Source organism: Cervus canadensis, chromosome 19, assembly GCF_019320065.1.
Source record: "Cervus canadensis isolate Bull #8, Minnesota chromosome 19, ASM1932006v1, whole genome shotgun sequence".
Taxonomy (NCBI): Eukaryota; Metazoa; Chordata; class Mammalia; order Artiodactyla; family Cervidae; genus Cervus; species Cervus canadensis.
The window spans coordinates 6,865,938-6,893,062 of NC_057404.1; the positions used below are offsets into that span (position 1 = coordinate 6,865,938).

The 27,125-nt window shown below is 42.8% G+C and overlaps 1 protein-coding gene across 3 annotated transcripts; it reads right to left on the bottom strand.

The window, feature by feature from the left end:
• Window positions 1–1,403: 1,403 nt before the first annotated feature.
• Window positions 1,404–26,404, bottom strand: CHRNA9 (cholinergic receptor nicotinic alpha 9 subunit). 3 transcript variants are annotated; one of them, XM_043438853.1, is made up of 7 exons: window positions 26,317–26,404; window positions 18,744–18,905; window positions 18,279–18,424; window positions 17,216–17,370; window positions 9,553–10,085; window positions 5,487–5,938; window positions 1,404–1,737 (listed from the first exon to the last, which is right to left on the bottom strand). In XM_043438853.1, the coding sequence occupies exons 1-7, from the start codon at window positions 26,345–26,347 to the stop codon at window positions 1,615–1,617; spliced, it is 1,602 nt and encodes a 533-aa protein (XP_043294788.1). In that variant the 5' UTR covers window positions 26,348–26,404; the 3' UTR covers window positions 1,404–1,614. The 3 variants fall into 3 exon arrangements, with proteins under 3 accessions (XP_043294788.1, XP_043294790.1, XP_043294789.1); XM_043438855.1 differs by lacking the exon at window positions 26,317–26,404 and adding an exon at window positions 23,761–23,803; XM_043438854.1 differs by lacking the exon at window positions 1,404–1,737 and having other exon boundaries at window positions 2,147–5,938.
• Between the last annotated feature and the right edge of the window lie 721 nt (window positions 26,405–27,125).

Consider the following 27,125-nt stretch of genomic DNA (forward strand, 5'->3'; position numbering starts at 1 on the left):
AAAACACACATTTTTAATCTCTGCTGTATCATATTAAGGAAGTTGGACTTTATTCAACTTGTAGGTATTTAGTTAGCCATTTGAAAGTTTTAGGTGCAAGAGTCACAAGATTAGTTTGGCAGCAGTGAAGAAGAATGAATAGAAGGAAAATAAACAGGAGGCCCAATTGAAGTACTACTGCAACAGTCCAGGCAAAGATGACAAAGACCTGAAATAAGGCAATTGCCAGGGCATAGAGAGAGGAGGACAGATCTGAAGGCCATTTAGCAGGTAGAATCAACAGGATAAGTGATTGGTTTGATGTTATCCAGAATGACTGCCTGATTTCTAGCCTAGATGGTGTAATTAATGATGATACAGATAAATGCCATAAAACAGAGGAGGAGGAGTAGACTTAGATGATAGTGTAGATAATGAGCTTATTTTGGAGCATATTGAGTTTGAAAGTCTGTGAGACATTGAAGTGGCAATGCTTGGTTGACATGAAGAGTATATTGAATTTAGAGCTACAGGGAGAGCAAGATGGACAAGCGATCTTGAGAATAATCAGCATATATGTGGTAGTAAAAACCATGAGGAGGAAAGCTGAAGATGGAACAGTGAAGGGCACTGACATTTACTAGACGAGAGGGGAGTGGAGCCAGCAGAGGTTTTTGAGAACAATCCACTTAAGCAGCAGAAAGTGGTAGCTCAGAAGACCAGAGAGAAGAGCTTCAAGAAGGAGGAAGTGGTCAGTTGTGCTGACAGCAGCATAGAGGTCTCAGAAGCATCCAGCAGATTTGGCAATTCCCAAATGATGAACTTGGCAAAAGTAGTTTCAGTTGAGTGCAGTGAAAGAAAGTCAGTTTGTAATTTTAGAGTGAAGTCAAAGAGTGATAGAATGCCCCAGATGACTTCCCTTCATCCAGATCCACACTCTACCCTTCACCACTCTGCCATCTGTCCCAGATAAACGCTAACATCAATTAGTTTCCATGACTGTGTTGAGTTTGGCCAATGGTGAGCCTTGGGAGGAGATTGACGGGAAGGAGAGTGAGGTGGAGATAACTCCGCCCCCCTGGACCCCCCAGCTCCCTGCTCATGGGGTCTGCTGCGTTCACTCAACCAAAGTTCACAATCTTCTCCAGCTGGGTTCAGGTAACTACTTCTCCTGCCTCCTCTCAGGCCCCAGAGTGGTAATAGCTCTGCTTTGCTAGTCTTAGTGTTTCCTTCCACCCTTTGTGTTTCTTTACATCCTGCCCACACCTGGGTAAATAGTCCTTTATTAAACCTTCCTTGAATTATCCAAATTTGAGAATATCATTTGTGTCCTGGTGGAACCCTAAAAGATGCAAGAGGGTGGGGGACCTTGGCTGGGAAGAGTAGAGAGAGAGAAATACACAAAGACAAGTGAGGTTTCACTGCAGAGTTTATTTTTTAAGTTAGAGAACCTTGGGTATACTGACAAGCTCATGGATCTATTTCATGGGCCTATTATTTTTTAAGTTAGAGAACCTTGGGTATACTGACAGCCAGGGCCTATTTCAAAGGTGTAATCTGATAGGAAAGAAGAAGTAGGCAGAGAGCTCTTTGCTTGCCTCTGGAGTTGATGACAAGTGGCCCCACCAGTGTTGCTCAAGATATTCTGGAACCTGTGCTTCCAGTTTGACCAAGACAGTCCATTTGCCAGGTTTGCTCATGGTTGTGTTGGCAAATATTGGTCTGAGCGATGAACTGATGAGAAAGTAGACACAAAGGCTGAAAAAGGAGAAAAAACAAAGGTTGGGACCTCAACAAACCCAGGCACCCCTCACTGTACCAAGACAGCCAGACAGTAAAGTCATTGGTGTTTTCTGAACTTTGCAGGCCCCATGTGACCCAGCCTTGCTCACTTCACTCACCTTGCAGTCTCCTCTTTTGCAGGTTGCTGATTCCATCTCCGCCCCGAGGGCCTCCTTTCTCTTTCTCAAATAATAATAAGCTCTGTTCTGCCCTTGAGCTTGAATTCTGACCTTTCCACTGCCTGCAACCTGGCACTCTCCCCAAGTCTTATCCTGGTTAACTCCCTCTTATGATCAGAGCTCATCTTCAAAGTCACTTCCTCAGCAGGCTGATCATCCCAGCCCCTTTGGTCCCCACCCCTCACCCATTTCAGGGAATCCCCTAGACTCCTCTTTCAAAGCAGTAACCATGTCTTAAATTTTATGGAGGTGGAGAATTTTATTCAGAAAGTCAAGTAGGTTTTCTTACATGCCTTTTGCTTTTGTTTATTTTTACATCTATGTCTTGAATCATTTGGAATTTATTTTTGTACATTGCATAGGATGGGGGCTCTTTAACAGTCTAAACACGTTGGCACTTTGTTGGAACCTTTTAAGTCTTCCTTTTACTCATTCTTTCAATAAGCGTTTAATGGCTCATGACCTCATACTACACCCTTTATTGCCACAAAAAATAAAAAGAGAATATCCTTATCACAAAGGATACAAGGAGAATAATGCCAGAGTTTCTGGGCCCTAGACCTGGAGAGGACCTCAGTGTGCGTGGGGAAGGAGATCTGTGAATGGAGAAATGAATTGCTTTAGTGCTGCAGGACAGTTATAAGCTTCTGGAACTCTGGTGAATAATGCATTTCTATCCATCTGAGTCTCTTACGGTTTGTAACATGTGTCTTACCCACTGAAATCATTTAATGAGTACTTTAACAACTAACCTGAGTGAAGTTTTCACTTTTCTTGTAAGTTCCAAATGCATCTTCAGTTACTTCCCGAATTTCTCCACCAGGACGCCCCACAAGCATTTCCAACTCAAGACATCCTAAATAGAATTCTTTCCTCCAAAACCTGGTCCTTCTTTACTCTTCACCTCAGTTGTTTGAGATGGAAAGCTCGGCTCATTCTCAACGTCACCCTCTCCCCAAACCCACATCCAACAGGTCACCAAGTCCTGTCCAGTCTAAGTCATAAATACTTCGTGATTCATTCTCTTATTCCCACCGTCTTGGGTCAAGCCTTCATTATCAATTCCCTGAACTGGTTTTTAAAAAATTTCAGTAGATCTCTCTATCTTTTCTCTCTTTTCTCTGCAATCTTCTGACTTCCACCCCAATCTCATTTCTGAAATACCAGTCTGACTCTATCACTCTGTGATTGCAATTCTTTCATGTTCTCAGATGTTTTTAGGAAAAATTCAACATTTTTGGACACATGGTTCAATAGGACCGCCTCAATCTGGCCTTAGATATATCTATCTAAGACAAATGATCTAAAATACAGAAAAAGTTATACACATAAAATTGCTCATTGGGTACTGTACTAGTCTTCTATTGCTGTTATAATAAATTACTGCAAACTTAGAATTTTGTGCCTTAAAACAACACAAAGGGAAGATGGTTAGATCCCTGGACTTTGTAACCCTGGATTTATTTTTGTGTAGATAAATAACCTCTATCTGCTTAAGTCACGGTCCATTGGGTTTTCTATTATGTATTGCCAAATGCAGTTGTAACTTATAAAAGTACTTCTATAGTTAAAGAAAAAAAATAATCTGATTCTAAACTATATTTCCCCAAATCTTCCTAACCGCAACTCACTCCTTTCTCTGTTTAGCAAACGCCTATGCATTCTTCAAAACCCAGCTCAAATGGTACACCCTGACAAGGTCTTTCCCAAGCTTTCCCTCAAACAGATTAATCTTCGTTATTCCACGGCATATTGTCCAAGCTGCTGTGATAGCACTTTTATACTATGTTGTATTTGTCTGCTTTCTTAACTATCCCCTCTACTGAACTACAAGCACCATATGAGAAACCAAAGCGTTGAAATCACATTTTGTATTTGTTTGCTTCAAAGCTGACATAGCACTCAGTATATAGTAGGTGCACAATAAATATTTTACAAATAAGTAAACACAAGATTAAAAAACAATGTGTATTTGTTTAAACCAAATACCTTCTTTTCTAGCTTAACCCTTGTCTTCTCTCCATGTTGGCTCATTTATTTTTTACTGGTAAAAGAATAATTGAGGGGTTGGAAGTTAGGGCATGTGTATTAGTACTTGGATCATTTTAATCAAGATGCAAGTGAGGAAATTTGAAGACATATTTGACTCAAAGTAGGAAAAAACTGGAGAAGCATAGGCAGTAATTTAGAGCAGAAATTTAGAATTAAGAACGAGAATCCCTCAATCAGGACTTCTCTGGTGGTCAGTGATTAAGACTTCACCTTTTAATCCTGGGGTTGTAGGTTTGATCCCTGGTCAGGGAGTTAAAATCCCACATGCCTCACAGCCAGAAAACCAAATCATAAAACAGAAACAGTATTGTAACAAAATTCAATAAAGACTTTTAAAATGATCCACATCAAAAAAAATCTTAAAAAAAAAATCTCTCAATCACTACCATCCTAAATCATGATCTGCCAAAAAGCAGTGTGGCTTTAGCAGACCTGGCCTAGACTCACAGGACCAAGGGTTTATCTCCCAGCTCTGCTTAGCACCTAGGTGGATGGGGAGGCAGGTCACTTACACCCACCTTCCTCAGAGACAGCTTCTTCCTCTGAGAAAGGTGACTAGAAACACCTATCCACCTAGCTCACAGAATTGTGAAGATTAGCAAGGATCAGACCTGTGCATAAGATTTGGTACAACACCCACTTCAAATGTGAATCATGTAGCTTTACTATAGGTAGGAGAAAATAAATGTTTGGTGAATAATTGAATGAATGAAAAAATCAGCCCAGTTTGTGGGTGATCTTACTTAAACCCAAGACTAAATGTAGGAATGACTTCATCTTTAAGGTTCGTATAAAACATAACCAACATATATGACATCATCAATACAAAGAAAGCTCTTTCCCCCCACTGAGTTTCCAATCCTTAGACTTTCTTTATGTGGTGCAAAGTGTTTTTATTCCATCGTTTGAAATACAGCTTGAAATGCACCAGAGAAGTGAGAAAGGTAACATGGAGACTTAAATTAACACTAAGGAATATATGACTATTTTCCTTTTTTAAAAAGCATGTTCTAGTAGGGGCTAAGGGCGGGGGGGGGACTCAGTTTCTTTTCTTTTGCTTTAAATTTTAAATAGAATGCAGTATGCTTTGTAACTGCACTGCTGAAGGAGAGAATAATTGTGTGATCTAGAAGCCACCTACCACTCTGGTAGGATATAACAGTGACCCTTCTCTATTTCCTCCATTGTCTTGCCCTTGAAATTTTGAACCTCCTGCATAATTTAAACTGACATCTATAATATTGATCTGAAGTTAAAAATAAAAAGTAAAGACAACATAACCCCTAATTTATATATATTTGTGTATCTGTGTGTAAATATGGATATAGATGTTTCTGATTTCGAAGAGCATTAGAGTAGATCACAGGGACTTATGCTGATTTATTCCCACATATCTAATGCTCACTAATCTGCTCTTGCTATTATCAAAATAGTCATCACAAACACCATAATGAAAAAAATCCACATGAAAAATCGGTCTATGACTTTTGCAACCTTTTTCCATTCACTCCCCTTGGAGTTGGTGGCCTTGTGGTCTTTGAGGCACTTGGCAATGTATTCAATATTCCTTGTTAACACTCTGTACCGGGCACAGTAACTGTCACCATCCTCCAGGTTCTCACCCTGGTACCTCAAGTCATTCTTTAAGAGTTTGTTCATTTCCTTCTTTCTGGAAGGGTCTTTATTTCTGGATGTTTTCAGGTTAGGCTCCGGAAGTTTGTCATAAACCTTCGTAAGACAGCCTCTCTCCCTGTCTTGGTGGGGGCTAAGGCAGCTCTCACCCACGTCGTAGACAAACAAGATCCTGGACATGTATTTCAGGATGACCACCCGGGCCCAGGGTGGCACTGGCCGGGCCTCGGCCCCGCAGAAGTGGATATTCATCACCATGATGGTCAGCGCAGTGGAGGCTGTGATCAAGGCCATTGTGGCTATGTAGTATTTCCCTGGGAAAACAACAGCAACCCAGTTAGCTTAAAACCGTCTTCAAGGGACTTCGCTGGTGGTTCTGCAGTTAAGAATCCATCTAGCAATGCAGGGGATGTGGTTTTTACCCCTGGTTGGGGAACTAAGATTCCACATTTAGAGAAGAAGCTAAGCTCACGAACTTCAATTAGAGAATCCGTGTGCTGCAATGAAATATCCCACGTGCCACAGCTAGGACCCAAAGCAGCCAAATAAATAAATATCTATTTAGGGAGAAAAACTGTCTTCATATTTGACTCACAAAGAAACAACTGGAAGTTGTACACATTAATGGTGACTAGTATAGACTTTTGAATAAAACTGGGTTCAAATCTCAGCTCTGCCATTCAGTAGGCTGGTGACCTACAGAAAGTTACATAATTCTGGTAAGCCTCAGCTTTCTTCTCTCTATAGACTATACTATTTGTATCTAACTCACAAGAATATGGTGAAGCTTAATTGAAAAAACACAGAAAAAGTTTTCAGCACTGTCCTCATCCTTGAGTTAAAAGGTTTGTAAATTTTTGCTCTCACTATGTGAAAAACTTCTGCATTCAGCAAAACAAATAAACAATGAATGATCTTGGTCAGTTCTCAGAATTGTCTTTAAGCCTTGTTAAATGGAATCTCACACCTACTAGAGAAGAAAGGAGATATTGTGTCCCTATTGGTCTTTAATATGTGATTGCAAAAAGCAAATAGTCATGAAAAAGGAAAATTAAGGAAGGAACAATAAAGATAAGTGAAAAAATTTTGGAAATACAGAACAAAGAACCTAAAAGATGAACAAAAACAAGTTATTTGAAAAGAGCTATAAAACTGATAAACATTTGATAAGGACATTCATAGAATAGGGGCAGGAGAGAGAAAAAGGATGCAATAGAAAAAATAAGAGGATAGAAATTTAGAAAACAGTAAAATAACATTACAAATAGCCATATGATAATACATTCAAAAACCTAGATGAAATTTCTATAAATATGTGTGTTAGTCGCTCAGTCATGACTGACACTTGTGACCCCAGGGATTGTAGCCCTCCAGGCTCTTTCGTTCATGGGGTTTTCCAGGCAAAAATACTAGAGTGGGTTGCCATTTCCTTCTCCAAGAGATCTTCCCAACCCAGGGATCAAACCTGGGTCTCCCACATTGCAGGCAGACTCTTTACCATCTAGAAGATCTAAGAGGAAAGAATGCTTGAATAGAAATAGGAATTAGATACCTCTACCCACCCATCTTCCAAAAAGCTCTAGAACCAAAAGGTTTTACAGGTGAGTTTCATTGAATTTTTAAGGAACAGATAACTCATATCTTAATGCAAGTTGTTTCAAAAATAGAAAAGAGGGAATACTGCCTAACTGGTTCATTTTATGAAATAAATTTAGCCTTGATTCTAAAAGAAGCAAGAAAGGAAATTTTAAGGCCATTTCATTTATAGATACATTTAAGAAACTCCTATAAAAATCACTGGGTAATTAAATGCTATGGTGTCTTTAATTTATAACTCATCACGATAAAGGATTTAGTTCAACAACAGAAAACTGTAATTCACAACACTAACGGAGGAAAAGAAAAAACTCACATGATTATCTTAACAGATGAAAACAATACATTTAATAATGTTCATCATCTGCTTATTATTTGTTAAAAGCTCTGAGTAAACTAAAAATAAAATCCTTCTTAACATTGTAAAGGCTATGGGTCAAAGCCTGGATCAAATGTTATACTTAATGCAGGAAATGTACATACATTTCTTAAAACTGGAACTCTATTTCATAGGTGCTACAAATAATACGTTGTGACTATTAAAAACTCTCAAGAAAGATCTGTGCGCACCCTTCCTAAAAAGATACATTTCATATTATCACAGAGACAGGAAAAGTAATGCTTGTAAAATTCATGAGACATGATCTGAGACATCTTCAGAAACTGAGCCAGCTTGCTGTCGCTGGTAAAGCAGAGAGCGGGATTTGCCTGTTGCTCCTGTCTCAAACAGGGTTATGATTGGATGTCATCACTGTCAATCATTTCTGCCTTAGGAGAAGTAATGAAAGAACCAATACACCGTTTCTGCTTTATTAGTGGTGATGAGAAAGGAGAGAACTTTCTGTGTCTATTTCTCAAAAAGATGTGCATGAGTGCAAGTGTGAGTGTGAGTGTGTGTGTGTGTGTGTGTGTGTGTGTGTGTGTGTGTGAGTGTGTGTATGTGGCTTGCTTGGAGAAACATAACAAGGAAGAAATCTCCTAACAGAGAAACCAATGTAATAACATCTGAATGTTATTCAGATGGGTAATACTACATTCAGGAGAGAAAAGGCAGTATAATATCTCTTTTATGTTGGTCACTAAGCCTCTTGGTGTTCTGAAATTTCCCCCCACTGATTGCTTTACAGAACTAAAAACTAGATCTAGCTTCTGATTCTTCAAAGCATCTATTACAACATAAGTCATTGAGGCAGAGGTGGTGGTGGATCTGGGTGTTATCCTTGGTGGCAGGAAGTAGGTATTAAAGGTATTAGGAGGGATCTCACAACAAGAGAGATAAAGGAAAAGGAAGGCAGTGACGGCAGCCACAGTCTACACTTCTACCCTTGGAGCAACATTTCACTATTGCAGATGTTTGAAAATATGATCTACTTTAGAATCACCTCAGACTCCCAAATGTTGTCCAAGACTGCTTTTTAAAAACCTATTTTGCTGTGAGAACCTGTATTTTTTTTCTTTTTCTTTCCTTTGGCTAAACCTCATGGCATGTGGAACTCTCCTGACCAGGGATCGACCCCGCACCCCTGCAGTAGAGGCACAGAGTCTTAACCACTGGACCACTAGTTACCTGCTTTTTTAACAGTCTCTCTCACACCTATTATACCCAGTAAAGGTTGAGAGTTATTCTATCAAGGGTAGATGGCAGGCTTAAAAATCTAGCTCATCATTTCTATCGTGTTTACCATTTTTCCCAAGAAGAAACCCCTTGTGATGTGATAAGATACTGACAGTCACTGTTTGTTCAGTCCTCACCATATGCCAGGATCTGTGCTAAGCAATGGCACAGTGAGATAACAATTACACAAATTTTGAAGATGATGAAGTAGAGACTCAAAGATTAAGTAAATTGCTTAAGGTTGATCAAGGAAGGAATGGTGAAGTCAGAGTTCAAATGCAGATTTCTTTGACTTCAAAATCAGGGCCTTAGCCTAAAAGCCAGTGGTTTTTTGACTTGAACAAAAAGCTCATCAGAATCACCCAGAAAGCTTGTGAAAACAGTTTGCAGGCTTCACCCCCACCCTGGTCAGCAGGTCTAGGGTGGGCCCTGAGGATTTGTATATCCACCTCAAGGCTGATGCTGTGGGCCTAGGACCATTCTTCAAGAACCACCGCTCTAAACCACACGGCTCTCACTCCTCTTTGGGGTAAACCTGGAGACCTCGAGACCAGCTTTGTCTTGAAGAGCCACAGCCCTGTTCCGAGATGCCAAGTGAAGACACTACAGGAGCCTGTGTTGAGTTTGCAGTTGACTTAATCGTTATGAGTTTAAAGGCACAGATACAGCCGCAGTCACCAGAAAGCTGACTCAACAGCGTAAGAGACTTGAACTCACCGATCAGAGGGACGTTTTCGGAGGCTGGCATGATCTCTGCCACCATGAGCTGGAATACAGTCATGGCCAACAGTATGGTGACTCCCAGGGAGACCTTTTCCCCAGAGGCTGCTGGGAGATAGAAACTCAAGGGAGCCAGAAAAGATATGAGGACGCATGGGATGAGGAGGTTGACGATGTAGAAGGAGGACCTCCTCTTCAGAAGGAGAGTGAACGTCACATCCGGGTAAGGCTCAGAGCAACAGCCGTAGGAGATCACGTTCTTCACAGCAGGCATGCCGTGCACCTCCCACTCCACGTCTTCAATGAAGTCGGAGAGGTCTCCACTGTCCAGGGCGTTGAATATGTCCACCTGATTGCCATTGTAGGTCCAGGAGCCAAAGGTCAGGTTGCACTGCTGATTATCAAAGGGGAAGTAGGTGACGTCCACCACACAGGAGCTTTTGGTGATGGCTGGTGCATCCCAGGTGATCAGCCCATCATATCGCAGGACCACATTGGTGTTCACGGGCTCAGAAGATTCATCGTCAGCCCTGGAGGTCAGAGGAGGAAAATAAGAGCTGCTTGCCAGGGCAACTCGCCAAGTTCTTTAACCCAGACAGCTCACCATCACTTCGGGGTCTTTGGCAATGGACAACCATTCTTGTCACCCTGGCTTGAAAGTCCAAAATCAACTCTGATTTGCCCTTCTTCGCCATCTCCTATAACTAGTTAGGGCCGAGTTCTCTTGGATTCTTCCTTTAAAGCACCTCTGCCAGACTTTCTTAGTGGCCCAGTGGTTAAGAATCCATCTGCCAATGCAGGGGACACGTGTTCAATCCCTGGACCGGGAAGATCCCACAAGCCATGAGGCTACTAAGCCCGTGTTCTGCAACAGAAGCCACCGCAGTGAGAAGCCATCGCACCCCAGCGAAGAGTAGACCCCGCTCACTGCAACGGAGAGAGCACGCGCGCAGCCCAGTGCCACCAAAATGAAAGAAATACGCAGCTCTGCCTATTAGCCCTTCCTCTCCATTCCCGATGCCATTCTCTCGGTCCAGGTATAATGATTCAAACACCCAGACAAAAAGTAAATGAGGCTAACATCTGACAGAGAGGCTCTGCCTAAATGATTCTGTTAACTTTGGGCACAAGAATATTAAAGTAGCTCTTTGTTGCTGTTGGAAGAATTTTACATGCTTATTGTAGAACATCTGAAAAGCACAGAGGAAAAAATTATTCATCTGTAATCTAAAAGATAAAAATTTATTCTAGATATATCTTGTTTTTGCTTTATCAACATTTATGGCTGGCATTTGGGGGGGGGTACAAAATTTCTATTTCGCTTTGGGGAATGACTTTTTCTCCACCACCATTGTAAGGCAGATGAAATGATGATCAAGATACCCTAGGCTCCCCTGGCCAGGGGCTGGCTTGTGACCTGAGCTAGGTCCAACTGATTCACACTCCCTGGAGTTTAAATATTAAGCAGAGTGACCCAAAGACCAAAAAGAGTCAATCTGGTAATGGATTCCTAGAAAAATCAATTAATTAAAATTTTTTTTAAAATTCAATAGCCCCTTGCCTTGAACTATGGAGTAGTCTTAGTCTGTCCTTTCCAAGGCCTTATCAATGATTATTCTCCTTTAATTTAGTGAGCTGTAGCATATCCTTCCTACAAATTCCTTTTTTGACAAGGTAGACAAAGTCAGTTTTCAATGCTTTCTGCTTTAACTGATACGTTTCTGTTAATATTTAATGCATATTTTTCTGAGTGTTTCTCACAATTTTTTCCCTATAAATTATATTATGGCTAAATGTAATGTGATATGCTGGATTAGATCCTGAAACAGAAAACAGGACATGAGTGGAAAAGCTGATGAAGTCCAAGTAACAGGTGTAGTTTAGTTGTGTGCTCAGTCGTTCTGTCGTGTCCAACTCTTTGCAGCCCCGTGGATTGTGATCCACCAGGCTCCTCTGCCCACAGAATTCTCCAGTCAAGAATACTGGAGTGGGTTGCCATTTCTTATAACAGGGGATCTTCCTGACCCAGAGATCAAACCTGCATCTCTTGTGTCTCCCGCATTGACAGGCAGGTTCCTTACCACTAGCACCACTAACAGTATTATATTAGTTTTGGCATATGTACTATGGTTATGTAAGACATGATGTTAAGGAAAACTGCGTGAAAAGTATACAGGAACTCTGTACCACCTTTGAAACTTTTCGGTAAAATTATCTTGAAATAAAAAAGTTAGTTTGCCCAAAACAAGACTGAGACAATTTTAAAATGTAGGTGGTCATCTGTCCATAATCTTCTGCAACATTATTTTCATGGCTAAATGATATTCAATTACACTCCTTGTCAGAGATGTGCCATAGTAATTTGACCAGCTCACTGATGTTCAACATTACGGTTGCTTCTATTTTTTACATTTACAAACAATGCAACAGTGAACATCCCTGTTGTCAAACTGTTGCATTTATCCACTGACTCTTTCCTTAGGTTAAACTGCTAGAAGACGATGTATTAGATCTAAGAACTGACAAGTTTTACAAGGTTTTTCCTGCTTACTAACCTTTAGGTACCACAATACAATGGTCTGATTGTGTCCACTCTAATCAAAGTATTGCAGCTGAATTGTGGTGCTCAATTTTTAATGCAAGTCTAAAGAGGGGATCTTTAATGTGGGTCTTGTGAAGACAACAAAATGGCGTTTTTGAAAATGCCAGAACCTACCCTCTGTAAAAATAAAAAGTATATAAAGTTAGCTTTCCAAGAATTGAGAACTGGAGCATCACTCACCTATCCTACCTTGGTATAAGAGATCTGGGAGTCAGAGAGAATATATCTGGAGCTAGAACAATCCTATTACTCATGGTCCTTGCAGGAAATGGATGGCACATTCAAATTAGATAGCTTGAGGAGGATTTAAAAAAAGGACTATCTACTAAGGTAAGTATAGGGCAACCACTCTAGGACTAGTAACAGCAGAGTTATTACCATTCCTGGGCCTGGAGAAATGAAGGGAAGGTGCAAAATTACCAATACTGGAGCGAAGAGAGGCAGAAGTGGGTCACCAAGACAGGAGACCTGCTGCTGCTGCTGCTAAGTCACGGCAGCCGTGTCCGACTCTGTGCGACCCCATAGACGGCAGCCCACCAGGCTCCTCTGTCCCTGGGATTCTCCAGGCAAGAATACTGGAGTGGGTTGCCATTTCCTTCTCCAGTAGGAGACATACTTCTGTCAAAGGACACAGCCAGCCAAGGATATAACTATAGGAAAGGAGCAAGGGAATACATGCCCCAACCTTCCTCTCTTTTCTCCCTCCAACAGCTCACAATGTTTCTCATTGGGCCAACCCGACCAGAAGCCAGAGGGCAAAGGAGCCCACTGTCTGAAAACATCACCCCAGCTACTCAGGACGAGTTTGAAGACATTACTATTAATTGCTTCATGACCAGTACTTTGTTTTATTTCCCTGGTTTCTCTGATCACATTATTTTATAGCTCAGCACTTGCAATGGTTTCCTATGGCCCGCCAATGCTTCCAGATCTCCTTGAGCAGTTCTATAAGGGCTTAAAGGGCTTCTGATAGCTCTATCCCTGACCTTCTTTCCAGGCTTTAAACTTGCCTTTACAATCTCTTTGTTGGCCGTCTCCATGTGAATGTTCCTTTGGCCTCCCAAACTGAGCAGGTCTCACAATAAATCCATACCTTTTTCTCCAAACCTGTTCCTCTTCTCCCTTCTTTACTACCAATCTCATCTTTTTTTTTCTTTTTAAAGAATTTTACTGATTCGCATACAATAAACTGCATACATTTAAAGTGTAAAATTTGACCAAATTTGACACATGTATATCCAATCTCAGTTGAAAGTTTTCCTACCCTTTCCATCATCTAAGCTACATAAGCAGAACTTAAAGCTAAATTATAGACAAATCTGATTTCAGCAGGGTACCCAATTTCTCATTAGGTCTAAAATCCAAGTGTTAAACCTGTTCATTAAAATCCAACCATTAAAACTATCTCATAATAAACACACATCTGAAATTTCTGTAATCCACTCTTTACCTAATTTTAAAATGTCAGAAATCCTTGCAGTCTCTTACACCAACCAATATACTGGCCACAGAGCTATACTAAACAACCCCACCAGAACTTTGAGCCCCAATTTATTTATTCCTTTACTGAACTGCTAATAGCCAATAGCTGCTTGAGTCATTATTTTGTTATAGAGCTCACTACCTCTTAGGAAAACTCATTCAAATTATTAGTTTTTCTTTTAATTGAATTAAAATGCAATTTTAAAACCCTTTAACTTCTACTCATTGTTTTGAGTTTTGTCTTCTGGAGGAATTTTCTCTTTTCCCTCCACCTTATTTTCTCTTTGATTGCCTATGATAGCCATCAAGTCTTTCTAAGGACCTCTCTCTTTCTAACTAAGCATCAATAAATTCAACTGCTCCTCACATGAAATAGCTTCCAGGCACATCACCATCCTGATCACTCCCCAGATAATCTAACCCATGGACTCAGGCACCAATGGTGAATCTAGATGTTCAGCATCTTCCTGCCCAAACTCTCTTTATCACACACGACTGGATCACCTGTCTTACACCCCTCTTTATTCTCCCTACCACCGCTCAGGAAGCCCATTCTGGGGCCTACAAGGTTCGGTACCGGTTTCCAAGAAGTACTGATACTAAATCTGAGATCAGAAGATTCTACAGGTCCAGGAATTCAGCTAGAAGGACCAGGGTCAGGGTAACAGCTATCACTGGGGTCCCTCCTTTGCCTGATACTCTAACTCTCTTCCATTCTCATTTCAGCTGCTCAGAGGGATGCAAATGACATCCAATCACAGCTACATTTAGGGTTTCCTCTACACATTGATGGTAAAACTCTGATGTTACTGAGAAGGAGAATACGCAGGAGAAAAGAGGATCCAAAACAGAACTGTCCATAAGAGGAGAGCAAAGAAGACGAAAGAGTCAACCCAGAGGAACAGAAAAGAACTGATGAATCAGTATAGTAGGAAAGGTCTGTGTGGAAAAGTGTGGCGACCAGAACTCACTCATCTCAAGGAGGCCAGTGATCCGGGCAGGGAGGGGAAGGATAGAGACTGGGGACAAAATTTACCTAAGCCACCACAGGTTTCTGGGAGCTCACGAGTCCATAACTGGCTTCTCTGATAAAGGAGGTCTGGGGCAGGCTTAACTTAGGTCACCACGCCAGCTCGCAAAGAAGCCTTTCAGTAAGAGCTGGTCACTGCTTCCGTCAATCAAGCAAGATGAAAAGGAGAACCAGTGTTCTGTTTTTTTTCAGGGAGAAATCTGAACTTACAGAATGCTGTGAGTGTTCTATGTAAAGTGTATCTTCTGATTACTCTCCAGGAGGAAGATGGACATCCTGGCTCATCCTCTTGCCTTCTATGTATGTGTATGTGTGTGTGTGCTGTGTGGGGGGGGGAGGGCAGGGTGTGAACCATGGTAATAAAGCACCAGTACTTGGAGAAGGAAATGGCAAGGCACTCCCATGTTCTCACCTGGAGAATCCCAGGGACAGAGGAACCTGGTGGGTTACAGCCCATGGGGTTGTAGAGTCAGACATGACTGAAAGAGACTTAGCACTTGGATGTTATCTTGCTTAGGAAGGCATACAGAAGATACCTCTGGCCACTCAGAGTGGGGAAAGGTCAGCAGGATCGGAAGTATGATTCACAAGATTGTGACCCTTGGACAAGTTGAGTAGGGACTAAGACTAAAATATAGGCTGCAACCGACCAGTGTGGCTTCCTAAAGGGAAACTCACGCTCAATAGCAGGCTGAGTTCCCAGGAGAGTCCCCCCCTCCAATTGCTCCTCATTCATCTGGCTCTGCTCAAAGAGCAGAAATTGTAGCAAATTAGCAAAATTAGCAAAATTTTCCTAACTCTGAGAAACTTGAGTTCCAGGATAAAAAGAGAGAGAGCCCCTTTGACAATAGGTGGAGCAGCTGACCCCGAGTTGTGACAGAGTGATCTGGTTCATTCTCAAAGTGCAGTCCATGGGCCAGCAGCACTACCATCTGGAGCTCATAGAAATGAAGAACGTCCAGCTCTACCCCAGACCTGCTTAATGAGAATCTGTATTTTAGCAGGCTCCTCAGGTGATTCATGCACACTTTACAATTTGAGAAACTTAAGCCTTACCTGCCCACTCACTAAGACCCCTTGCTCTCAGACCAGGAAAAGGCCAACTGGTGATCTTATGATCCAGTTCATCTTCCACTCTATACAAAGTCCAAAATCCATGGGCCAGCTTCTAGCTGGTCCATTATGATTCAATATTAATGTATTCAGTCGCTCGGTTGTGCCTGATTCTTTGTGACCCCATAGACTGTAGCCCGCCAGGCTCCTCTGTCCATGGAATTTTCCAGGCAAGAATGCTGGAGGGGGTTGCCATTTCCTACTCTAGGGGAACTTCCCAACCCAGGAATTGAACCCCTGTCTCTTGCATCTCCTGCAGTGGCAGGCAGATTTACCACTGCACTGCCTGGTAAGCCCCCTAATCTTCACAGTATCATGTATTTTCCACACATGATCATAGACAAGGAAGCACCACTGTTATGGGCTGAATTGCACCTGCAAAAAGTTCATATGTTGAATCCTAGCCCCTGGCATGTCAGAATGCGACCTTATTTGGAACAGAGTCATTGCAGATGTAATTAGTAGTTAAAAGTATTTAAAAGAAGAGGTCATATTCTGGGGGATTATGAGTAATTTTTACTTGTCTTAGTGCCTTAATTTAGGCAACTTTATCTTCTTTAAACTGTAAATCTATAATTTTTTTGGTGTTAAGAAAAGCACAATAAAATTATCTTTAATTTTTAGAAAAAGATGAGGTCATATTGGTGTAGGGTGGGCATCTAATTCAACATGACTAGTGTCTTCAATGCAAGGGGAAATATGGACACAGACAACACACAGGGAACACGATGCCATGTGAAGAAGAAGGCAGAGATTGGGGTGACGCTTCCACAAGTCAAGGGAACAAAGATTGCCAGCAACCACCCAAGAATCTAGGGCAGAGACATGGAATGCTCCTCACAGCCTCAGAAGGAACTAACCTTGCCAACGCCTTTATCTGATACCTAGCCCCCAAAACTGTGAGACAATAGTCCCTGTGGTTTAAGCCACCCAGTTTGTAGTACTTTGTTACAGTAGCCCTGGAAAACTAACACGACTTCCAATATAGTTTCTCACCTGAAAGGGAGACCGTAGCTCTAAGATTTTTATGACCATTATTATTTTATTATCTGAGATTTTATAACTATCAGTTCAGGATCTAGGAACAAGAATTGACTTAATTTCATGCATGTTTCAAACTCTCCTCTTCCATTATGTTTGGTGGTGGTGGTGGTGGTTGGTGGTGGTTTTCTTGCTAAATCATGTCCGACTCTTTGTGACCCCAGGGACTGTAGCCCGCCAGGCTCCTCGGTCCATGGGATCTTCCAGGCAAGAGTACTGGAGTGGATTGCCATTTCCTTCTCCAGGGAGTCTTCCCGACCCAGGGATTAAGCCTGGGTCTCCTCCATTACAGGTGGATTCTTTACCACCTGAGACACCAGGGAGGCCCCATTATGTTTACGTTCCATTTAATCAACAAATTCATCCCCGAGAAGCTACTGACTTGCACTCACTTGTTATAAAGGACGATATCCGGCCTCCACACCAGGTCGCTGGGAATCCTGATGGAGTCCAGCCCGTCATATTGGTCTCGATCCCACGTGAGATATGCATCATGCCAGGTTTGGCGGATCCACAAATAGGCAGTCAGAATTTGGTTTCTCTCATCCTGCACAATTAACCCAGATAGAACTGTCCAGTAGACACCTCAATCAAACGCACTTTGTCTGTAAAACACCGGTCTTCAAAACAGGAATTCCAAGAGCACTAATCCATTTCCAATAAGTGAGCGTTTTTTCGAGTCTATCCCTCTGATTGACTGCCAAGGTCATATTTTTCCTGCTTGCTTAGTGTTTGGAACATCAAGTGGACAAATATTTAAATCATCAGATGCATGGGTCAACTGCTAAAATTTTTATGAAAACTGATCAACTGATGAATTTTTTTTAATGAAAAAGTCAGCAAACATCAACAATGTACAGAAGAAAAAGTTTTGAAGTTTCATAACTCTGTGTAACTAAACACATATGAGCATTAATGTATGTCATCTTAAAACATCTTTTAAAAATTGGAATAAAATTCATATTGCATGAACCTCACCACTTTAACCATTTTAAAGTGTGCAATTCAGTGGTTTCCAGTTTATTCATAACGTCATGCAACCATCCCCATTTTCTGCTTCCAGAACATTTTGTCATCCCAAAAGAGAAATCCTATGACAATCAAGCAGTCAATCACTATTTCCCCATCATTCTCACAGCTCCTGGCAACCTAACTCCGATTTCTGTCTTAATGGTTTTGCTGACTTTGCACATTTCATAGAAATGGAACATGTAATGTGTAAACAACTTTCTTGAGATGTTCTAAGACTGTTAACATTCACGGAAAGGTTTAGGTAATTTAGTAAAATTAATTTTGTAGAAAGCGTTCATCCCCTGCAACTCCCTTCTCCCACCAGCTTGCACACAGAGCTGTCTGTTCTCATTTTCTCTCAAATTCCCAGGTAAGACATTCCCTTTAGAAAGCACTGTTAGTTTCATTCTAACCATTCAGAAGCATCAACACTATGTTACTCACCATATCCTTAATCTGAGAAAGTGTAATCTGGAGTGTGACGTTCAGGACTTTATCTGTGTCCTCTACTGGACGAAGAGCATTAGAGTAGTCTTCAAAAAGGTCATTAAACAACTTCTGAGCATATTTTCCATCTGCTGGTTCTACAGCTGCTCAAAAAGAGGGATCTGGATCAAGCTTCAGTGTTATGTGTATTTCAAGGCAAAGAGCAACAGACCAAGGACTAGCATTAGGTCTATCATCCCTACCTACCATCCTACCATCCTACCTACCTACCATCAGCTAGGGACAAGCTCTGGGTCAAGTGGAGTTATTTCTCTGGCAGGCCTTACAGGATCAGCATGAGACAGTAAGAAGCCGAAATACTTTCTTATAGTTAGAGCATCTGTTCTTTTCCTGGCCCACCCAATGTTCCACCAAAGAAGTGACCCCTGAGCTGAGACCGTTGCACACCCACCAGCCTCTTACCTCTCAGTCTGGAGGCAGCAAAGTAGATCCAGCAAAAGGAGATGCAGGAATGGGGCCAGTTCATCTCTCCCCCTAAGTCTCTATAAGTCCCCAGCGAGGCAGTGCGGTCTTCCGCTTCTCCAGCAACGGGAAGGGTCTGGGCACACGGCTGCCACTGTGTTTCTGTCTCCGCACAGCAGATGGGGAGCTCAGACTTGCCAGGCACAAAGCAGGCTTGCCAGGTCCCCTGCCCATCAGTAATCTGAGACTAGCGGCTCCAGCAGGTAAGATGCCAGGAGCCCCAGGTGGGTTAGGTCAGGCAGTGCTGCCCTGGGGGAGCTGCCCCAGTTGAGAATCCCTAGCTACCTTCACTAGGAATATCCAGACCAGTCTTTCAAGGGAAGAGAGCTGGGAGCCCAACACCCCTGAGATTCCACCTATGCAGACCAGGCATCTTCTACACCTGCAGTGAGTAGATTCAGTCTGAGTTCGGGCTCTAAGAAAAGCTGAACTGACCCATCCGTGGGGTAGCCCATCCAGAAAGGCCCTATGCGCTTTGACTGCCTTTTGAAGGGGGGACGAGAAGCAGTTCCGTGATCTTTGAACAGACTGGCATTTGGGTTTCTTCTCTGTCTCTGCTTCTCATCACTCCTCCAGTCGTCCCACTGAGCACGCACCTTGCTCGGTAACTTGCGTGAGTCTGCGTGTGCGCATGTGTGTGCATAGGTGGGTGGGGGGCACCCTGGATGGGAACAGAGCCTTCACTTCCTTCGCAAGCTGCAGCGGTCCTGAGATTTGGACTAGCAGTAGACGACCTAGGTTTGACTGCTAGTCCAAACCCTCCCTCATTCTACACAGCTTTCCTGAACTGGAGACAGGGAAAATAATCCCTCTCTGCTTGAGTTACTGGGGTACTGTATGTAGAAACCGTTTGTAAATTGTAAAGCGCTAAGAGTCGGACACACCTGAGCGACTTTCACTTTCATGTAAATACTAGTCATTTTCACCTCTGATCAGCTTTGCAGATACAGAATTTCTGCATTTACCAAGTCATCCACGGTTTACTAGCACTTAAAAAAAAAAAAGTTCAAATGCTAAGAATGTATAAGAATGATTCATAACCAATGGTGCTTAGCATTTGAATGCTACTTTATATCCTCTCAGGCATTTCTCATATGTGATCTAATTCTGCTCACACAAAAGAATGTCAGTTTCCAATTGTCATAGTCTGTCCCTTCTCTTGCCTGGGGAAACTGCCTTGGAAAACTAAATTCAGATCATTCGGTTGCCTGGAATCAGAGCAAGGAAATTGGATAGGTCTACTTCATCAGGTTACAGCCATCTGATGAGTCACCCTGTCCCTCTTCAGGAATATATCCTCCGAATGGAACAGACACTCAAGCCCTCAGCTAAGTGTGTTTCTTAATTGCCTGTGCCCTTGTGTTGATTGTGAAGATGTAACTTTCCTGACGCCCTTAGTCTGACTCATTCATCAGATGACACAGTTCCTGGTGCCCACGCACAGCCCTCCCTTCTAGAAAAAACCATCCACTCTGGAATCTCAGAGGCTGAAGGTCCTTTTGAAATGGAGTCAAGTGCCTCATTTTCGCATGAGGAAGCTGATGTCTAGAGATGCGAGTGGCTTGCCTCCAGCAGCACTTGGCCAGAGTCAGAATCCAGGCCACCCACCCCTGCTCAATGTGCTCCCCACGCTAACGCGGCCTCTTCTTCTCATGGGGAGAGATGCTCTATCTTATGTCTTTGATGCCTCATCACTGGGAACGGCCCTGGGAGTAAGTGATCAGTGAACAAACAGATGGTGTTAGCTACTGCTCCAGCTGCTTGTAAGCCGCCTCAAAAGTAATCATCTTTGGTAGCCTGATTGCTTTATGTTAACTCAGTTCATTCAGTCGGTCACTTGGAATTCTTTTTAAAAATGGTAAGAGCCCTAAAGGAAATCAGTCCTGAATATTCATTGGAAGGACTGTTGTTGAAGCTGGAACTCCAATACTTTGGCCACCTGATGCGAAGAATTGACTCATTTGAAAAGACCCTGAAGCTGGGAAAGATTGAAGGCAGGAGGAGAAGGGGACAACAGAGGATGAAATGGTTGGATGGCATCACTGACTCAATGGACATGAGTTTGAATAAACTCCGGGAGTTGGTGATGGACAGGGAAGCCTGGCATGCTGCAGTCCATGGGGTCTCAAAGAGTCGGACACGACTAAGCAACTGAACTAACTGAGGCTCATCTGTCAATGTTAACACAAACCACATTAAGCCAATACTTTTGAGGGGGGCAATTCTGCCTTTTAGGGCAAAGATGTTAATAACTAGAAAGCAAACTCCTCTTAAATTCATTCTAAAAACAATCACTGCAATGAGAAGCCTGTGTACTACAAGGAAAAGTCATCCCTGCTCACCACAACTAGAGAAAGCCCACACAAAGTAAAGAAGACCCACTTCAGTCAAAAAGAAAGAAAGAAAGAAAAATTTTAAACTAAAAAAAACCACCACTAGGTGTTTTCCTAGGGACCTACACATATTTACCCAATCACTAAGCTTCCATTAGCTCCAAATTACAGAGAGAGAGACAGAGAGGTCTTTAACATGGTGGTCTTTAACATAACTTGTAAGAAACTAGTGGAAGAAGTAATCCATTAAGTTCACCATTTAGAGTTCAATAAGGCTAAAAAGCAAGCAGACATAATTCAGACTGACTTCCTAAAACATACTCTCAGGCAACGAAGATAATCTGAATAAACCACAGCCATCCAGAAATCTGGAACCTCCAGGCTACATCCCATTCCCTGAGAGCCCATTAACTTTGGAATGGTCACATCTGTTAGCATATTAATTCAGGTTCACAGAGCACAAAACTATTTAAGTTGGTAAGTTCATGATATTCAGGCCAGCAGTTACCTTTCCTGGATCATGGGTAGAAATTCCGAACAGCATTTCACCATAGTTTGTGTGATAGAACCATCTGAGGGCGTATATCCTGGCCATGGCCAGGGACCTACAATTCAGAAAATTTCTAGAGAGCACAAATCCTTCCAAGATCTGCATCTTTTGAGAAGCAGCTTGTTGTTATTCATTAGTAAAGTCCTGTCTGACTCTTTGTGACCCCGTGAACTGCAGCACACCAGGCTTCCCTATCCTTCACTATATCCCTGAGTTTGCTCGAACTCATGTCCATTGAGTTAGTGATGCCATCCAACCATCTCATCCCCTGTCGCCCTCTTTTCTTACCCTCAGTCTTTCCCAGCTTCAGGGTCTTTTCCAGTGAGTTGGCTCTTTGCATCAGGTGGCCAAGGTATTGAAAAGCAGCATTCCTTGCCAAATAAAGTAGTTCAGCCATTTCAGAGCTGATTTGGCTCTGAAATCATTTTCAGATTTGGCTATGAGCCAAATCCTCTTCTATGGACAAATTTCAGGGGACTTGTCTGTTCCCAAAATATGTATTAGGATACTGGAGACATTTGATACGATCTTAATAGCTTTAAGCACAGTTTTTATTATATAAGCAACATATGTCTGGTGCAGCAAGTTAGAAAGTATAGAGAAACACAATGAAGGAAAAGAAAGGTTGCTCAGAAGAATCCATCCAGGCAGAGACAGCGTTCATGCTGTGGTCGTTTTTTTAAATACTCATGAAACTGTATTGTCATATCCTATGAGACCTGGAAGGACCCAGGTCAATAGGAAAGCTCACTCCATGCAGATCAAGAGCACAAAGAAGTACCAAGAGTGCTCTAAACACTCCTTTTCTGTTCTCACCGGGTTGCACTGTAGTTTACGCAGGATCTACCCTGAATGGCCTCTCATCCTTTCCCACCCTCTCCCTCCCTCAGGGTCCCTGCTTAACCCTTTTTAGCTGAAACTGGTGAGAACCCTTTGTCCAATGAGGTCAGGCCTTCTGAGGGCATTCCCGGCTCCATTCTGGGAGAAGGCTGGCCGTGCTTCCCCTCTTTGAAATAGAGTTCCCCTCGACAGAGAATCCTCATGAATTCTTTTGCCAAAACACCCTCTTTCCCAGTAGCACAGAGGGGGAGACGGGAAGAAATCAAAGGAGTGAAGAGGACAAATAACTTCATTAACTTCATAGAGGGGGAGATGGGAAGAAATCAAAGGAGTGAAGAGGACAAATAACTTCATTTTGCAAAAATTGCAAAAATCAAACATATTTTGTAAAGGGTTTCCCCCCTACAAATTAACATGGCATGAATAATTTCTCCATGTCCTTAAGTCTAGAATCAGAATATGTTTAACCCTTGAAAAACTCACGGAGACCATCTAGCTGACTTACCTTGTTTTACAGATGAAAAGACAGGTCTACCCAGAGAGGACACAGACAGGACAGGACAACAACTTTCCTTCGAGAGCCAAGTCAGAGCCCCTCAGCCTCCCTGGAGCTCTTGGTGGAGGAGAACTATCCTGGGTGCCCAGAGCTGTCACCTGCTGACCAACGCCTCCTCCCAACGCACTGAAATCTCAAGAGATGCCCCATGGACCTCTGTGCCTGAGGCCTTATTTCATGCTACTTTCTAATGGATTCATCTGACCATGTATCTCAAAATTAAAAATTCAAGGTTTCTTTCTTTCTTTCTTTTTTAAGGAATAATCTCCAAATTCTTTTACCATGTACCAAAGTTTGGGATAAGGGTTGGTAGCTAGGATGTCAAATCATGCCAAAAGGATTACTACCTACTGAGGCCATACTCTCTGAACATTTTCTGGTTTCTTTTAGTAATCAAGAAAACAGTATAGATCTTAAGAACATAAATCTGGAGTCAGACTGCCTGGATTCAAGCCTTCCTGGCACCTCCTAGTTGTATTAACTTTGGATGGATTCCTTAACCACTCTGTGCCTCCGTTTTTTTCATCTACAATATGAGGACAAGTCTAGTAGTATCTGCCTCTCTTGTTTTGAGAACTAAATGAGTTAACATATGTGAAACTCTTGAAACCACGCAAGAGCTTGCAGGACCTTCCCAGGGACAGACACACCCCACACACACACCGACATGTCCCCCACCTTTTGTTTGTAGAAAAACTTTATCCTCCTTGGCCTTCCACGAGCTCTAAAGAGCAAATTTAATAAGAGAAGTGAGAAAATGAGCAAAGAAGTCAAGCAAGGCAAAATAATAATACTTTAGCCCTAAAACAAAATCAAGGAGCTTCAGTTCTTCCCCAAGGGCTAAAGATAATATCCTGAGCCATATCCCTGAGTTGTTTTGTAGGTAGTAAGACCGCCACCAGGTAGAAGACACTAACCACGCTGACCACCATCACAGAGATCCCAGATGGGAAACAGAAGGCTGATAATGTTGACTTCTGAAAGACTACTCTGTTACCTCACCATCAACCAGTCAGAAGAATGTCCCTGAGCTGCTCACCTCTAATGATGTTTTTAAAAGTCCTTCCCTGAAAGCCACTGGGGAATTTATGTCTTTGAGCATTATCCACCCATTCTCCTTGTTTGACACTTTGAAATGAATACTACACTTTTCTTTAGCACAACGTGGTGTCAGAAGATTGGCTCTGCTTTGAGCTGGGTGAGAGGACCCAAATTTGACTTGGTAACACCCTAATAACAGTGCTTAACCATGAAAAGGACTAAACAAGTGATGATGAAAAGGGAAAAATGCAACCGCAGCATTTCAAAAAAACTGAACACATAGACTCTAGCCACAATTTACCTATCATCTACTCATTTCTCTCCCATCTCCCCGCCCCCTGCCCTTCTTCCTCTTTCTCTGTCTTCCAACTTCTTGACAGACCTGATTAGAGAATAATTATTTTATCTGACAAGCACTATGAGCGGGAGAATAGGAGTGCTTCCATTGCCTTGTTTCTTCCTTTTTTCATTGCAATATTAGTACTATTGTCAATCCACTGTGGATTTCATTATGTACATGCTTTTGTAGCAGTCTTTTCATCTCTTTTTAAGCATTTCTTTATTCACTCACTGTTTATCTATTTGTTTTATTTTGGGTTGCACTGGGTCTTCGCTGCTTTGCAGGAGCTTTGTCTAGTCTCAGTAAGCAGGGGCTTCTCTTCATCGAGGTGCCTGGGCTTCTCATTGCAGGGGTTTCCTCTTGTTGTGGCTCCTAGGCTCCAGGGCTCTGGCTCAGTAGTTGTGGCACATCGGGTTAGTTGTCCCAGGGCATCTGGTATCTTCCTGGACCAGAGATAGAATCTATGTCCCCTGCATTAGCAGGCAGATTCTTTACCACTGAGCCACCAGGGAAGCCCTTACTCTTCCTTTCTGCTCTGTGAGAGTTAGCAGATCTAAATCTATCACTGAGGTTGGCAGACTCTTTAGATAAAGGGCCAGATAGTAAATATTTTCAGCTTTGCAGGCCATATGGTCTCTCTAGCAACCACTCCTCTCTGCTGTTATGTTTTAAAAGCAGCCAAAGGCAATATGTGAATGAATGGGCATGGCTTTGTTCCAATAAAACTTTATTTACAAAAACAGGTGGCTGGTCAGAGTTTGCTGGATCTTAATATATGTCATCGAACCCTTAAATCCACTTAACCAGGCTCAGACAAACTGCAGTAGGGGTCAGCATTCCAGATGAAGACAGATCATAGCCTGCGGGGAAAAGAGTCCCAAGGCACAAGCATGATGTAGGCAGATGCCTGGTGAGTCTGGACCTGACACTGGATGCAGCTCAGCCAGTTCCATTAGATCCCAGCTGTCTTCCAGCGCAGCCTCCCAGGGGTCCTGTCCCAGATTCCTAGAGAGAGGGAGCTCTCCCACATAAAAGGAGACTTTCCACTGAACAGAAACACATGGAAACCGGAGAGCCCACATCAGTCCTGTCTGATGTCTGGAGGCTTGACAGTTCTCCTCACTTCCACATAGTGACCGTAGGATTACTCTGGCAGGGAATCAGAGTCCCCAGATACGGGTGACATATGCAGTGGTGCTAGAACCCGCGGCAACAGCCAGGCTAGGGGCTGAGATCAGTGAGCGGCAGAGGAATGTTCCAGAAGTACACGTGAGACCCTCTTGGGTCCCCAGGAATGAGACAGAGACACCCCAGAGGCAGGACTCCAGCAGCTTCACTAAGTAGCCCCCCAGATCCCTACTCTGTTTCAAGGATGGTGACCCCACCGCCCCTCAGCTGTGCCCACATCCATTTGGCTTGGGGAAATGCAGGTGAAATCAGAACAAAAGGGATTCCAGAGGGAAGGAAAGAGGACCTCCTAGAAAACAGACAGAGGGGGCTACTTATGTCCACGTGGTCCTGGCACCACACCCCAGGTGAGCATTTTAAAGTGCCCGTCTGACCCTGCCACCCCTCCACTCAGCTGTCCCCAGTGGATTCTTGTTTTGCTTGGAGTAAAAGCCCAAATCCTTACCGGCAACTACAAGGCCCTGTCTTTCTACCTCTAACACTCTCCCTTCACTGACTGCACTCCAGCCAGGCTGGTCTTCGCCATCCCACAAACAGGCCTTTGTTCCTCCTTTTCCTTCTGCCTGCGAGACCCTTGGTGATATCTTCTTGGCTCCCTCTCTCTCCTCCCTCTTGGTTCAGTTAGAATGCCACCTTATCAGAAGGCCCTTCCCAGATGACCTTACCTAGAGCAGCATTCCGCTCACATCTGCCCATCTCCCCTGCTTCACAGTCTCATCCCACTTACGGCTGCCTCTGAGTGCTTGCTTGTTTATTGTCTGTCTTCCTACAGGAAATTAAGTTCCCTGAGAGTAGGGACTTGGCCTTGTTCTGTGCTGTAGTCTTAGACCCAGAGAAGGTATCTATTGATTGAATAAATGAGTAATATCTAGGCTGAGAAAAGAAATCCAAGGAATTAGAATGCAGGGAAAAGGCCAGCTTTCAGACAAAGGACACTGGATATATTTCCTATGATTCATAAGCTTGCTAGAATCTCTTTAGCACTCAAGGTTGGAGTGTTATTCACGGCCTTATATTGCCAGTCTGCAGCTGCATTATATTTTAGCCTGTGTCAAAGGAAACTCCTTGATAACATGGATCATAACTTCCACTTCTTTATATGTAGACTGTGCCTTGTATATAGTCCTAGATCGAAGGGAACAACCACCGATATCATTAGCAGTGTCTGCCATGGATGCTGGAGGAGGGTGGGGAGCCATCTCCCCATGTTTCTGCTGACCTAATGCAACAGAAAGAACATAAAGACAGAGTAGCGGCCCTGTGGCCCAGGTTCAAATTCTGGGACCATCATTTATTATTTATGTGAGCATGAGCACGTCACATAATTTCTTTGAGTCTCAGAGATCTGAGTTCGATCCCTGGGTTGGGAAGATCCCCCGGAGATGGGAAAGGCTACCCACTCCAGTATTCTGGTCTAGAGAATTCCACGGACTGTATAGTCCATGGGGTCTCAAAGAGTCAGACACGACTGAGC